This window comes from Taurulus bubalis (assembly GCF_910589615.1).
Source record: "Taurulus bubalis genome assembly, chromosome: 2".
Classification (NCBI taxonomy): Eukaryota; Metazoa; Chordata; class Actinopteri; order Perciformes; family Cottidae; genus Taurulus; species Taurulus bubalis.
In genome coordinates this window covers 21298080-21314853 of record NC_136590.1, presented here as the reverse complement: position 1 = coordinate 21314853, position 16774 = coordinate 21298080, and the positions used below count along the sequence as shown (strand labels likewise).

At 38.5% G+C, this 16774-nt stretch overlaps 2 protein-coding genes across 2 annotated transcripts in view; one reads left to right on the top strand and one right to left on the bottom strand.

The window, feature by feature from the left end:
• The window catches only part of arhgef12b (Rho guanine nucleotide exchange factor (GEF) 12b), a gene marked incomplete at both ends in the record, with an annotated part of 51433 nt that extends 36996 nt beyond the window's left edge, over window positions 1-14437 (bottom strand). Inside the window, 5 exons of the mRNA XM_079237790.1 lie at window positions 565-622; window positions 1072-1121; window positions 1217-1315; window positions 5350-5441; window positions 14406-14437. Of these exons, the coding sequence (XP_079093916.1) occupies window positions 565-622; window positions 1072-1121; window positions 1217-1315; window positions 5350-5441; window positions 14406-14437 (331 nt within the window). The remainder of the gene's footprint in view (window positions 1-564; window positions 623-1071; window positions 1122-1216; window positions 1316-5349; window positions 5442-14405) is intronic.
• A 1453-nt stretch (window positions 14438-15890) lies between these two features.
• The window catches only part of emsy (EMSY transcriptional repressor, BRCA2 interacting), a 28006-nt gene continuing 27122 nt past the window's right edge, over window positions 15891-16774 (top strand). Inside the window, exon 1 of the mRNA XM_079213946.1 lies at window positions 15891-16085. Within this exon, the coding sequence (XP_079070072.1) occupies window positions 16083-16085 (3 nt within the window). The 5' untranslated portion in view covers window positions 15891-16082. The remainder of the gene's footprint in view (window positions 16086-16774) is intronic.

The window sequence follows — 16774 nt, the reverse complement described above, 5'->3', positions numbered from 1 at the left end:
AAATGAATGAAAAACAACCAAATAATGCTGAATTACATGTCTTGTCCGAGCCAGCTGTGCACACAAGAGAAGGGAAATCCCCAGAACTCTGTCAAAATGAAATCTCATGTATTTATTTCCACAGGGAATGAAGGTCAGAATGTCTCAGACTCGTTTTGAGAGTCGTACGTTCGTCTGAGAACGCCGCAGTCAGAAACATAGGTGGATTTTATGACTCTGGGAACTTAATTAACAGCAAGCAAAAGTTTAAAACACCTCTCCAGAAACAGAAGGGTGAGCCACTTCCAACGAGGCTCAACAATAACTTGTTTTAAGTTTAAGTTTTTAGTCACCTTATATTTTGAGTAATACATATATGCAGTTATACGTCAAGCTTGATAATGAAAAAGTGACTGAATTGTTCATCAGATTTTTTCAAAATGGTTGCCAATGTCCGGGTTCTTCTAAATTATTTGCCCCGCCCACAGAATGATCAGTAACTACTGTAAGACGTATTGCTAACTAGTCAATTTTATATTCTTAATGTACCGCTGAAGATGTCATACTGAAGAAGTGCATACTTACATTTGATCAGCTTCACAACCTCTATGTGGTTAGAATGTGTGACCAAGGTCCCGTTAACCTAAAAACAAATATTTAGAAAGTTGACCATGACCCATTGATATTTAGAAGTGTTGTTATTGTCAATAATCCCATGAAAAGATTAATAAAAGACAACAATGTGTTTGTTGTCTCTCAATAAATAAAATATTTCCTCAAACAGCTGACAGCTGTATTGTTTTGCAATTTTATTGAAACAAGAGTAAATTGTATTTTCAGATACAGTAGTAAGTACAGCAGTAAAGTAAGTAAATTAATAATTAAGTAAGTTAGTTAGTTTGCAAGCACGTAAGTCAATAAGTAAGAAAAAAAGAAAGTAAGAAGGAAAATGAATAAATAAGTAAGTAAGGGAGTAAGTAAGTTAGTAAGTAAGTAAGTAAGTAAGTAAGGGAGTAAGTACATAAATGAGTTAGGGAGTAAGTGTGTAAATACGTAAGTAAATAAGTAAGTAAGTAAGTAGACAAGTCTCACCTTAATGATCCGGTCTCCTGTCTGAACACCGGCTCGCATCGCAGCTCCATCTAAAATACAAAAGACAGAACAGAGTTAGAGAAGTGTGTTGTTGTCATGTGTAAGTTTGTACTTAGGTTTAAGTGAGTGTGAGAGAGAGCTTTACCTTCCTTTACCAGCTGTACAAACACTGGGTTGTCTCCACTTACAGTCAGCCCAAAGCCATTTTCATCTCTCTGGATTATCACACAGCGCTGCACAAGACCTGACACACACACACACACACACACACACACACACACACACACACACACACACACACACACACACACACACACACACACACACACACACACACACACACACACACACAGCATTACATAACATGCTACCAATGGCAGATGATCCAACTTCGTGGTTTGATGTTTACGTGGTCTTCGTCTTGTGGGAAACATTCTCCACACAGGAAGTGACAAATCAAGAGAGCGAAATAGAAAAATATTTTAAATCTGTTCCCAACTAAATCTGGACTCAGCAGCAAGAGATGTGTTGCATGTTTATTTGATATCCCTTGCATAGTCATAATAATGCTTTTAAAACCTATTTATATAATTTTTTTGATAAATGTTACAGAATTGTTGATATGAAGAATTGACATGAAACAACTTAACTTGAAGTATCCAAAATACTCAAACTAACATATCTTAATGATGTAAAAATAAATAAAAAATTGCAGTAAATCTGAGCAAAATAGATTAATTGTGATGATTGTAGTGTTATTTAATCTGGTCGCCAAAATAGTTTTTGGTAAATGGACATGAAATTGAAAGAAAATAGTCCTGATAATAATCCCCGTTATGGGATAAATGGGAGAAAAAAAAGTGTCTTGTGGAGTTTTCTTGAAAACAAAGTGGAGGCCTAACCAACATTTTGAGTGGATTTCCTCCCTCTTTAAACCTTAAAACCTCATTAAATTGTTTTTATTGAGCACAGTTTACATCCATGTTAGCCATCTTTTCACTCTTCATCATTATTCTGTTTGCACGCTACCGCCACCAACTGTCGAGCACTGGAACAGCGGGAAACAATACTCGGGACGTCGCTCCGCAGCGGTACTCGTTGCCTTTCACTTATTTATATCTATTAAACCACCCTTTGTTCTGTTTTTTTGACAATTGGGGAAATCCCATGATCACATGCACATGCTTATAAACCCGTTTGGATCTGCCCCGCCCTCCTGACCCAGGAGGGAAACCAGCTCCTCCATTTGTAAAGGCATTCGTATTCTTTCCCCCTGCAGAAAAACTTCCATCAAGGATGTTCTTCCTGTTGCCACTGAGGACGTTTAGTGACTCGCTATCTGCCTCAGCCCGTTCCTTCCTTTTCCTCCTCCCACTTGAAAGACCGCGCTGAGCGAGCCAAATGGATAATTGGTCCTCCGTGAGGGAAATTCATATTTAAAAAGTTTAAAGCAAATGAATGGCGATAAGATGAACCTTGAAAACTTGAAGTGTCATTTATATCAAAGTTTACTCCCCGAACTCGACGCTGTCATCAACAATTCGTTTTATTATCAATAAATATGGCAACTATTTTCTTGGTTAATCAATTAGCATTTTGTTTGCAAACAAAAATGGCGACATATTCAAAATTGCCTGTTTTTGTCTGAGCGACAAACCAAAAGCCTGAGATATTGTGTGACACTAAATATCTCTGGGTTTTGGTGACGTTAAACAAATGTGGTGATGTCACGTTAAACAAAATAAAAGCAGCAAATCTTCACATTTGAGAAGCTGGAACTTGAAAAGGTGCCCATTTATATTCTTTATTAATACTTTATTAAACAACCAATCGCTTCAGTTACTTTTTACCCCAGCTTATTTAATGGGGAAAATGGTTGGTTTGCGAATGGTTTGCCTTCAACTAAATACTGAATATCTCCTAAACCCCAAGGTCTATTTGAATAATTTAAAAAGCTATAATATACAGGAAACCCTTGTGAATATAGATAATAAGTTCATATATGTGTTAGTGGTCTATTAGTTTATGATAGTACACAGAAAAGGAAAATAAATACAAATATTTAAAATAAAAAATGTAATGATATATAACATAGCTCTATATGTTAGGAGTATATGTGCGAAGTTGGGTTTGATTGAGTGAAGTTAATTATTTGTAATAATTATTCTAGTTTATGATTTTCGAGCGATCGTGTCTAACTCGGCCAACTCTGAAAGTTCCCACTCCCTGCCTGGTCCCTGAACAGTCCTCGCTTCACTCTAGCCATGTGCAGCAGGCTGAGAGGAATCTAAGCAGTCTAAGTAAAATTTGACGAAAAACGCCTATCCAGGTATACCCAAAGTAAATTGGAAGCTGTACTTGAACTATTTGGAGTAAATGCATGGTCTTGGTCTCTTTTGAAAGGTAACAATCTGAAGCTTTTTTCCCTCAATAGTCAGAATCACTTTAAGTGCTGCTAACACTGAGTTATATGCGTTTGAACACACTAAAGTATAAGGTTTGTATTTCCGCCTGAACATTTCTTTGTAAATAGATGCCTGTAGATGACTATAAATGGGACTTATAGACTGGAAAACACAATGGGACCATAGCCTGAAGCCTTATCTAGTCTAAGTAAAAAGCAGATAACAATATCACAGAAAATGAATATTTGACACATGTTTTTCTAATGAAATGTCTAGGCGTTTTTCCATTTTGAGATTGAACATATTCATGATATATATTCTATATACCTTATTAAAAAGTCTTATAGTCTTGCAAACTTATAGAGGCACTATTCATATTTACTACCAGTATTGCTGACACAGAGAAAATGAAGTATAAATGCATTTTTATGCTAATTCAATGACAGACTGAGGATCTGTGAGCAGCTGTCTGTTCTGGTGAAGCTGAAGGCTGTTGTGATTATCTCCACCCCCTCTTGTTTAGTCCCGTTTTTTAGGCAATTTCATTGGCTGTACGAAACGCCTGTCATCTGAGCTGTACGACGTGACAGACTTGAACCTCGTAAGAAAATAGAGCCTGAGCCTGAACTTCAACGTTGCTTTTGGTTGGATAATGTAGCCTGTCAGTCAAGACATGAAGCTCCTATTGGTTCAAGTCAAAAGCTTAGATTTCGGCGGTCATTTTGGTGCCGAGTTTGTAGCTGTGCTCTCATGCAAACATGCTTTTTTTCTCATTTTTCTTTCATATCTTTCAGCTGATATGAAATGATGCAACGCCAGTTGGTGGATATTTATGGATGTAATCACGTGTTTTGGACTAAATCTTTTATGGGATTTATTTTTATTGGACCTTTACGACGTAACAATGCCGTTTTTGTTGGAATGTTATGGATTTATGGATCAATATGAGGCGTCATTGGTGAGTTGCCTGGATTTTGCTATCGTTTGTTTGTTTGTTGTTGTCTGACAAAAGTCTCGTTTGTAGCTGCTGTGGTGGTCTGATCTTGAAACGGGTTACACAGCTGGAATCACAAGAATCGTACATATGGCACTTGTACCGAACTATAAATAGGGGGTACAGTGTACACTAGAGAGTCCAGAAAAGGACGCCGCTGGACGGCAGAACGTTAACAGGCTAAACAAGGCCTGATAAATCTTATTTCAGCCATAAGTAAGTCCATTTTTTTGCAGGACATAAATGGCATTGTTGTGCGTATCTTGGCGAAGGTTGGTTTCTCAGCGGTTATTGGTGGATTCAGTAGGCTCTAAGGATTCCAAAACTGTATGGTAATCATGTGTAGCTTCATGCTATAAATATGAAATGGCATATTTTCAAAACTCGGGGGGCTCTCCCAAGTCACTCTTGAGTCCCTTCGAGTCATACTTATGGTTTATGTTCATATTTATTGTGTCATGAACATGAACAATGTACTTATATTGACTTGAAAGGCCAGGATGTGCCGTTTTATTTTGTTGCTGTATCACACCAGAGGCCTTATTTGGACTGGTTGTGTCGTTGTGGAAGTTACAATAAGAAATTTATAAACTAATAAGTTAATCTTTCACATTGGATTTAAAAGTGTTTCACAGTCACTTTACCTTTATTTACATGTATGTACTGTTTAAAACATTTGCTACATCTCTGTTAACATTTTAGCATTCATTTAGTAATTTCCTATTTTGGATTATATATATTTATATATGTTATATTTCAACTTCTGCTCTTTCGTATTTCTTCGATTAAAATGTTGCATGTTTGTATTTTTGCAGATATTGAAATGTTCCTTGTTGCAGAGCGCCTGAGATCTTCTCCGTTATCGTTGCATCTCTTTACCTGTGGGGTCAAACTCATGCTTGAGAGAGACGGAGGATTTCTCATTCTTGGGTTTCTTGTCTGTGGGCTCCTTGTTGAGGATGCTCGGGGTCCTGGAGACAAACGGCAAAGTGACAACAAACAAATGAATACCGTAAACAACCTATAACGAATAAATATTTGGATCTAGCAAAATCCCAAATTTCATTTCTGTTTAGCATCAAATGTAATAACAATAACAGGAAATGCATCTTTAAAAGGTAAAAAAGGAGAAATCATATTTTCTAATTGAATATGAACACATTTATTCAAGTTTCTCACCAACGACATTTGAACACAATCACGATAAAAGTTATAATCTAAGTTTTTTACTGAATAGATCAGTAGTTCTCAACCTTTTTTCAGTGATGTACCCCCTCTGCAAAGTACCCCCTAACATTAAAATATATGTAATACACAGCACTGTGCCATCAGTGTTTAATTTAATATAGAATATAAAAAAATCTGAACATGAACTTACACTTATATTGTATTGAATATTTATTAAATAACTATTATTATAACTATTTAAAATATTTTTGAATGGATACTAATTTGAAATATATGTTTTACAAATCTCGTACCCCCATTTGAGAACCACTGGAATAGAGCTTGGGTCGCGAGTGACACATGTTGTTGTTGTTGTCTTTTGTAGCGTAAATGAGCTGATAAATGATGATGGTGTGAAATCGGATCTGTTCATAGACTCTCTGATACCGGACGTCGGTATCAGAACAACTTCAGAAAACATGTCCCCAGAACTGTTCTCATATGGACCACAGCCTTCTTTGCCACTCATACAGCATTCAAAATCCCACCTTCCCATAGAACCAGTGAAGTATTCTCCAATCATAACCAGACTGTCACAGAGGAAAGATGGAGTTTGTTGATGTCTAATTCTGAACTAAATGACCCCAACAGGCTCCATGCACTCCCTTCTCTCGTGTTATTATCCATAACCCTCGTGGGACCGCTATATATTAATAGCAGAGGTTCCATGCAGCTCCTCCTCCTCGTTCCGCGAGAGGGTTTTTTGTTTGTGCTGCTGTTCCTCCCTTGGACAATGGGGGCCCCGGGCTTTTAACAATGGCCCCCACGTCAGAGCCAACTTACTATACTGCGGCTTTGTGGACAGATTCCCCGAAACGGAGACTGGGGTTCTTGGCTCGGCTCCAGTTTCCTGAGTGTGGGGTGAAGGCTGGGGGGAAAAAAGAAAAAAGAGGAGGGAGACGGGGAAAGGAGGAGGCGCGGCGCAAGTGTCTTTGAGGGAAGACAGACGACTGAGAGTCGAGGAAACTTTAACTTAAGCTCCCAGAGTGTGAGAACAATCCTGTCTGGACGAACCTCTCGCGGAAGCAGAGAAAGAAACGACTTCCATTCCTTCCCGGGACGTCAGACTCAAACAAACATGTTAACTTAAAGCTAACTAAAAAGTAGAAGCTGATCGCAAACTCTCACAATTACAGACTAAAAGAAGTGTAATTATGTCAAATAGAAGAGTATTTCCGTTGTTACCCTTAAAATCTTTTAGAAACCAATCTCCCCCAATGGGGAGGGGGGGGCAGACTGAGCGATTGTTATATAAAACTGTAAATCATAGCTTGCTTTATGAAAAAAAGCCCCAAACTGCTGTATTTGGATGTATTGAACACCATAAGTAATATACAAGTGAAATACATGGTTTGGTATTTTAATATCACAGATGCGCGCAAATTTGCGCAAATGTGCCCCAATACAAATGTTTGAGTCCTCGCCTGAATTTTCTTTGGACTAAACCCTCTCTAACTTTGTTCTGCTTCACTTTATCAAAGTCAACCTTCGCAGAGAGAATGTTCACATATTGTGCTCTGATTTGGGTTAGAGTTGGACCTTACAGCTGGGTCATTTCAAAGAAATAATCATCCTGAAAGTGCATTTTTTCTAGGCGGACCTGAAACCTTTTCATGTTTTTCTGTGTGTCATCTTCATTTACTCTTAACCAGTAACATATAGACTGATATTTACACATCTGAACAACATCTCACATGTGTAGCCTTTTATTATAACACCAAAAGTATTCAAATAGCCCTAGTGGTTGCAGAGATACCTTTTTAGTTTGGGTATGCAATTTTCGAGGAAAGGGCCTAAAAATAGGTTGGTTTCCAAAAGGTTTTAAGATCGGAAGGCCTATTTAGGGAGCCTCCTTGCTGCTGATAAGGAATTGCGAGACAAGGACAAATTGCATCCTGCTGAATAGGGGGCAGATAAAAGAACATCCTGGTGGAGGAGGAGGGAGCCACTCAGCTTTCAGCTTCAGATATATAAAAAGACTCGTGCATGAAGCGGTTTGATTCCAACTCCACATGTTTTACTTCTTTGGTTCTGGTCACGTGATCACTTTCATCTCCTGAAAACACAACTAATGGTTCTTATCTACAAGAACGGGCCACGGGCCACAGTTGGAGGCAACCCCAAAATTAGAAGGTTTATGGGTGAAAGGTGATTATAAACGACCGTTTACCGCAACTACCATAGCTTATAGGGAAAAGTATGTATTTTTTAAATATCCCACAAATCAATTCTTATTAATTTGCGTATTCATGAATCAGGAAGTATAAAGCCCGCAAAAAAACAACAACACACAGGTCAGATAAAAAAGTTGTTTCCTGTGAGGACCGAAGTTTATTTTGAAGACTGTGTGCATGTTTTCAGAGGAAAACACACACAAATAAGGAGTAACCTTTTAGTCTTCTGGAAATGTTAGCTAATAGCAGCCGTAGCGATTCCAGCCAGCGTGGAGCTAACGTTAGCCTTTTACAGCTGGATAGCTACAGCTAAAAAAACAAACTCAAAATCTCATCCTACTCAAGACGCCTTACATTAAATGTTACATCACATTATGATTTTTGATCTACTGTTGGAAACAAATATTGATTATAGCAGCTTCAAAGAATTGTGACCAGAAAACGTACAGTTTGCAGTTAAAAAATAAACTTTTTAGTCACAGTTTGTAAATGAGCTCAAATGTGTTTTTGGCCCTTCTGCACGATACGGCAGTTCTAATATATAAAAGCAAATTTTCAAGGCCGTACTCTGAATCCATGACATTAACGGACTGCGCTACATTATGGTCATTCAAATTGTGCATTTTTCCGTTGTTCTGCACAGAACTTGTGAAGCACCAAAGGTTCAAAAGTTCACCAATCTATAATGAAAAAAGTGTTCACATCCATGTGAAAAGTTAACTGGCTCCACGATAAAAGGGAATCATTCATTTACTTTAATTGTGTTAGCGTCCTCTGTCCGGGATACGCGTCTGCTGTTTTAATTGCCTCAAACTTGCCTCAAATGCCAAAAATACCAGACAATTCCTCGGGGACTATAACAGCGAAGCACTCAGCTCCAGAGGGCCGGAGACAAAAGCCCAGAGGAAGAAGCAGAAACTCCACATTCACAGTAGATCTCAACGGTTGTTGTAAATCAAAAAGAGATATAGTGAAAAACAAAAGGGTTAATGCTTCAATAAAAAATAAATGATGATTCCACTTTCTACCATCCAGCTAAAAACAGTAAAAAAAAATGAATGTCATGAAGGTTCTGCGGATTAATCCACATGTGGTGCTCTAGTGAGTATTTGGGGCAGCAAAACTAAAATGTGTGTGTGTGTCTTTGGGTCAAAATGACACATCAACACACATACATATACATATACACTCGTACACGGGTCATTTTGACCCCAAGACAACACACGGGTTAAGTAAACAATAACTTTACTGGTTAATTATGTGAACTTTCAACAGGGAATATTTTCACGTTTGTTCCTTTAAAAAATCCCACCGCTAATATAAAGCTTGTGGACTGATCTAATCAAGTGGCTTTAATAATGTCGGAGCAAAACATTGAAGATAATTTTCGTACATATGAAAATTTAAATCCTGACACGTGCAGATTGATAAGGAACAATAAACAGGCAGTACAGATGAAATAAAAGCTGTATTTGTCCCGAGGGGAAAGCCTGACAACAAACCCCTCAGAGACACAGTTAAAAGCCTGATTCATCCATAAACAGCCTCACTGGTATGAATTATTACAGACTCACCGCTCAACATATGTTCTTTGACCTGTTGGCTCTTTGGTCCTCTGCCATGATAAAGCTGTGTTTGTCTTTAATGATAAATATGCATTTGTGTTGTTCTTTTTATGGAGGGTGCACTTTTACTGTGCAAAAGATAAAGTGGCAAAACAAACGTCAAGTTGCAACATCAAACTTGTGAGCAACAAACTTTACGCTCTCTCCGTGAGCAATAACGGTGAAACAATATGAAAATTATGTAATACATTTATTATTATTAAAGTTAACTATACAGACGACTGAGGCTGTGAGTGTTTTATTGTATCGGCAGTCTGGTTTGTGCTGTAGCCATCCTGCACTGATGTGTCAGTCTGGTGGGCCTGACGGACATTGTTCAACAGTGATGTCACCACTTCCCGTCAGAGGTGGCAGAGTGGAGGGGATGTGTGTGTGTGTGTGGGGGAGGGGGGAGGTCGGCGGGAGGGAAAACACACGGATCAGCAAAACTGTGCGACAAAGGGCCAAAGAGCCAAAGAGCCGGTTCCACGGCCTCCTGGCATTCAGCTGGATCACACACCCTGAATCTGAGCATCCGCATGCCACTCAAACAAACCAATAAATAACCTAATTATTGAGTGCAGGCGGCAACCTCCGTGTCTTAAAACATGGATTCTCTCTCCTGAACACTAGGGGGCGACTCCTCTGGTTGTATAGAAGTATATGCTTCATGTGTTAAAGCTGTATTCTCACTACCACCTTGTGTAGAAGCATATGTTTCATGTGTTAAAGCTGCCTTCCCTCTACTGACCACCAGGGTGCGACTCCTCTGGTTGTATAGAAATCTATATAAATGACTCTACTTCTCTCTTGATTTATTCCCTCAGAAAACATTGTAAACATGATTCTCAATCTCTAGTTTCAAGTCTTCTTCAATACAGCATGATGCTCATTCAGTAAATTACGGTCATTTAGAGTCAAACAGACCATAAAGCATACGATGCTTTAGGGCGGGGCTACAAGGTGATGGACAGGTCGACACCAGAGACGTATACGGCATCTCTACGTCACTCCTCCTCATATGGTCACTTCGATCCCAGCAATCACGTTGGTGAGTACAACCTTAAGAGAACTGATAAAAGCAGAGAGCAGCTGAACTAAAAAAGACAAGTTTTATTAAACTTTAGTTTTCCTTATAAAAGGCCTAAAAAGCCAGCGGCCTCTACTAAACCTCCGGGGGGCGGTGCTTTAAGATGAAGTGCTCGTAAAGAGCGACATCAGAGAGGGTACTCCTAGTCCGATCTCTGGAGAACACGTCCCATGCTGGGGGGGTCGTCTCATTCAGACAGTAAAATATCACAAATGTTGGGAGGAACCGAGGAGGCGGCTCAAACTGAATTCTTCTCACGGAGAAACCCTTGAACCACGTCCAGGAAGTGACCTCATCACTGCTGGACGTTGGCACAAATGTTGCCAGGCAACTGAACCCTTTTTTTTTGGAGTACAGGCTTCAGCAGTGGAGGAAAGTACTATAAGTACTGTACTTAAGTACAAGTTTGAGTTTCTTCTACTTGAATAAACCACTACATGTATTGGACAGCTGGAGCTACTTTACAGCAGATTTGGACACATTTTGTTTTTAAATTGTGGGCCATATAAATAAAAATAATAAAATTAATAATACAATGTTTTTTTAACTACTGAATGTGAAGTTTTCAAGATACACTGCAAGAAAAGCTGTACATTTTGCCCAAAAAAACTCACACGTGCCATGGAAAATGAACAGTTTAATGTTTGATTACAGCAGTTTATTGGTGTGCCAGTATATAACAAAAAGTATTTATGTATCTGCTGCTCTTAAACGACATTGAAATAAATTAAATGCTTTTAAAGTCTTATACAGTGCTAGACCTAAGTGTCCACTTAAAGTACTCCAGTGTTGTGTTTTCAATCTGTAAATAAATTAAGTTAAAACAGGCATAAATTGCCAAATGCCCAATCTAACCATTCTGCTGGGCAATATATCAATATTATATTGATATAGTTTTAGATATTGGCATTTGTGTCTTTTTCTGGTTTTAAAAGCTGCAGAACAGTGAAGTGATGTAATGTACTGAACTTACCAAACTGTTCTATTATTTGTCTTTTCACACTCAGTCATTACTGTTGATTATTAATCAAAAAACAAAATAGTCGACCCTCAAATATTGTCAACAAAAACATTGATATCGAGGTATTTGGTTAAAAGAAATTGGGATATTTGATTCTCTCCAACAAGTACTTTAACTGTATTACTTAACTTGCATTTTGCTAATACTTTTGTACTTTTAGTGAAGACTTTTACTTGTGACAACGTGTTTTTACAGAATGGTTTTGCTACTTTTACATCAGTAAAAGTAGCAGATATAAGTACTTCTTCCACCACTTCAGTAACAACCTTCAGATCCACAGAGAAGCGTGTCGTTATTGGTTCCAGAGGGGAATGTACTCAAAAACCAGTATGAAACCAGTATGAAACCAGTATGGCAACGATTCACATTCAAAGTCAACTAATTTGCAAGTAAAACTATTGAACTAAAATGTGTCTCAGTGAGACGGCAGCACTGTGTGTTGTATGTGGAGCAGTGGTACAGTGAACGCATCACGGTGTGGTAAATAGGTTTAAGTCTACGGGTCAGAGGTCGTCAGTAAAAGGTTACATGTGATGTGATCGATATTTGCCACGTTTGTCTGCAACACCCGGTACACTGTGGTGGAAGAAGTACTCCGATCGTTAACTTAAAAGTGATGTAGAAATACTCTGTTAAAAGTCTTTCATTCAAACGCTGAATGAAGTAAAAGCAATGATATTGAATTATGCTTAAAGTACCAAAAGTACTTATTAGGCAGAATGGGTTATTCAAAATAAGGATATGTATTATAATTATTGATGGATGAATGTGAAGGTTAACGTGGGTATATAAATACAAAATAAAAAATATATATATAGTTATATATATTTTGTTCGGTAGGCTTTTACATCTGGTGTGTGTATATATATATATATATATATATATATATATATATATATATATGCCGAACTGGATACAAGCTTTTACTAATACATATATACCCACATCTATCAGGTCATGTGAGAATTATATTAAGAGTGATTTGGACACATAAATATTGTGATAAATGTCATTCATATTAAATATATATAATATTCATAAATCATATTGTTTGTTTGTTTGTTTTTTAGTCACTGTACACGTCACTTCATATACACTGCATATACTTTGTATTTTTGCACTTTTATTGTTTAATTTCCTAAATGAATACGCTCTGCTAATTTGTTGTATATATTGAGTATTTTCATTTATGATATTTGTTCTATGTAACCTTGCGTGCTACTGTGACAAACACATTTCCCCTGGGGGATGAATAAAGTATACATCTATAAAAAGCTCACGTCACATGTCACAATAACCTGAACAAGAAATCTATTCCAAGGTAGACTTTCCCTTTAAGAGTGTGTGTGTGTGTGTGTGTGTGTGTGTGTGTGTGTGTGTGTGTGTGTGTGTGTGTGTGTGTGTGTGTCATGCTTTCCACCTCCACCGTCTGTTTTAACTCTATATGGTCTTTATGTGGAATTTGTGATGGAAACATTAGCGAGGCGCAAAAGGACTCAAAAAGAGGCCCACAGTCTGGTGAAAAAGATGAGCGCCTTGGCCCTCTCTGCAGGCTGAAGGTCAGGAAATCAAATGACTTTGTTTGACTTTCCGTAGGCGGTCATGTGTCGCCTTTGTTTTGGCATTTCCTCAGAGGAAACTCCTGATTGCCGAGTGTAAAAATACACAAGTGACTTATGTGGAGGGGAATCTTTAAAAGCTCAAAGTCAACCGTTATCGGTTTCGAAAAACCACCTCACGTGATTCTGATACCAACAAACTGTGGAGAATTACATGTTATTTTTCCTTTACGCCAGCCTGTGTTTGTTCTGTGATCATTAACGGGGAAAGTCATATGATCGTATCAATTATTTGCAGGTATATGTGACTTTTCACTTTGTGTGTACGGTCCTGCAGACTCGTGGATTGAAAATCACAGAGAGCATCATGTGACTGAAGAAGGATAGTGGTATCAAAAAGCCCCCATAAGATCCTCTGAGGGACGGTTTCATTATAAATATTCGAGGAACTGTTTCCACAAAGAGCTTTCAATTAGTCTACCTTCAGTCAAGGAAAATGCACTTTGTACTGAAAGTGATGAGCAGAAGAAAATTGTGCAGGAACCCCTAATATTAGGTCACCTTTCAGGGGCCACAATTCAAGAATCACTGCAGGGAAATCTCCCCCTGCTGGCTGGGAAGGGGAGCTTGTCATCATGGGGGAAAGTGGAAAAACCGAGCCCCGTTCTGCTTTGTGTTTTATGGCGAGAGCCCTTTCATGAACTCCGCTGAGAAGTCAGTCAAATGTAACTTCCCCTGCATTTCCTCAGATAAAACCTGAGAGTTGGAAGATAAGTTAAGAGTTCACATGAATCAGTAAAGGCTTGTATCCAGTTCGGCGTACATCCGGTATATCAAGCAACTTTAAATATACTTAAACTCAACTGTATTTATATTCCCCACCGATCTCATAGGCCATTCTTTCCCACAGCAATGCGAAGTGAAAAGGGCATGCTGAATAAAACTTTTTTTTTTTAAACTAATAATTTGTAGAAAAGTGTTTGTTTTGTGTTTTTGTTCCATCATTTAATTGCCGAATTTGCCAAAATGTCCAACTGAATGCAAACATACCGTATATTACGTTATGTATGTTACGCAACGATTAAGATAAAGTTAAGTTGAGAGTTTTTAAAATGGAGTTTGACGTGATACGTTTCCATTCATTAATCTGTTCAGAAAAACACATTTAAAACTTGATAAATCGTGGGGGGAAAGTGTGCTTTATTCGAATAACAACGAAGAAGAGAACGCGTTTGAGTGAAAAAGGTGCATTTTGCCTACCTGTCAGTGAGTGTGGACTGTGTGCCACTCATTGGGGCTTCCCTTGAGAGTTTTCCGACGACTTCACCCAAATAACATTTTCACGATAAACGTCCGAGTTTTATTAGTTAAAACGGCTCCTTTATTTCGTGTCCGAACATTCCCAGAAAACGTCGACGAGTTGTTATTGCCAGCAGAAAGAAAGAAGAAGAAATCCCGTTATTCCAATCGGAGTTTCGGCTAAAAACGCCCCAGAGCAGATTGAAAGAAAAAATGTTTTGCAGATATATATGTATTGCCCAAACGCCACAAAGTTGCAAGAAAGAAAGAAAAGTGCTACTTTTTCTTTTCCGGTTGGGGTGTGAATGCGTTTCATCAGACAGCCGCTGTCTGCATCAGCAGAGACATCTGGAAAACCTCCACTGCTGCTCGCAACTTTCCCAGAAATGTCTCAGATTGCCTCCAAATCCGAGGAGAGGATCTCTCTATTCTCGTGAGGAAACGCGTCCATGGTGACAGTCCGGGCTGAATTACGTCAAACGTCGGCTGCTAAATACAAAATGAACGTCCAGAGTGTGTGAAGCATCCTCCTCCAGGACCGCTCACTTTAATCCTCACTTCATGTGAACGACTGTCGTTTTTGTTGTTGTTTTTTTGCTCCAAATTGATGATACAAAAAATAATGCGTTGTGTCCCCTTGCCTTCCTCCCTCCCCAAAATAGTCAAAAATAGGAGAAAAGGCAACCTTCCATCCCGTTGCGTTCAAGAGCTCCTCGTACTTCGCTAAACCGTCACATTTTAAAAAGCATTGATGTGGTTTTATTTGGGCTTTTACGCTCAAATAAACAGTGATGGAAAGCAATTAGGACCATTGAGTACAATGTTGAGGTACTTGTATATTATTTAATGTTGTACTCCATTTATAATTAGTGGTTGCTTTTTAGACTAAGATTTAACATAAAAAAAGAACATAAAATCCTCAAATGTTGTGCATTGTTAAAAAATAAACCACTTGTTTCCAATCTTTTAGCGTTGTACCCTTTTTGGAAACTTTTCACGTGAAGTTGCTTCACATGCAAAATACCTGCTAGGGACACAATTTATATAAAATACAAAAAATGCATACTTACACAGTTCAATAATGAGGACAAATGCAATAGATTATGGAGAGAACATCAACCTGTTGTTGTTGTTGTTTTTGGTTGTTTTTTTATTGGGGTCAGGGTTATTTGGACTGTAAACTGCTTAAGGGGCTGCGGAGGCTTTGTGTATGACGTATGGTCGTTTACTTTTTAATATTGTCTCAGTGTCGATTTATTTATGTTTTATTGCATATTTAATCTATTTGTTGGTTTTGGCGATTTTGGTTTGATTTGGCCGCATTCATTAATAAAGGAGTCCACCCACGTATCCGCCTGTAGGTGGCAGCACCGCTCCGCTCAAAAGGAAGACGGCCTAAGTTTTTCACACAAAGAAGAAGAAGAAGAAGAAGAAGAAGAAGAAGACAGCCGTCCATCCACAGGCCAGCAGCAGCCTAGCTAGCAAGACAACGTAAACACTGGGACATTTTGGCAGCTTAGCGTTGGATTTATTCGCCGCCGTTTGTTGGAAAACAACTACACGATGCGGTAGTTTAGCCGAACATGTTTGTTTGTATTTCGGAACAACCAAAAGGCTTTGAAGTTGTCCTGCTAACGGATGGTAAGACGTTGATCTAGCTCGCTGCTAATTCGCGAAGCTAACGTCCACTGTAGAGGTTTTCAAAGCGCGTTGAGCTCAAATATGATGTCATTCTTTGGGAGGCTTGCACCGAAAATATCTGACGTTTTTCTCTGTATATTTTAGGAATGTATTTCAACGTTATGGCCTGTTTTGAGTGGGGGCATTTGATGTAAACCTAGTCGCCGTTTTCCCGACGTGTTGACAAAATTTGACCGAGGAAATCTAAACCGTTGACTTGTTTGTCCACTAATGTCGGATCCTGGTCGTACAAACGCAATGTTTTGTAATTATTAGGTATGCATTTTACTTTCGGCACATTAACTGATCTCTAAGCAACATTTGTATGATACACAATCTCCCTTTTCTTTGTGTGGTCGGCCTTGCCCGCCCCCAGTATTAATTGTAGTGACTGAGCTGCCCGGTGGTGGGCGGTGCTGGTCAGTGTAAACAATCAGAAAGTTAAGACTGCTAAATATATGTGGGAGCCACAACCTGGAGAATTACACTATGTAACTCCTTAATTTATTTGTGCCATCAAACAAGCTCAAATTAAACTGCTGGACTTGTAAATGGAGTTCAGCATCATCTATTTAATAATAATGATAATACGTTGTATTTGTATCGAGCTTTACAAGGTACTCAATGCACATAACATGGTAAAAACATAC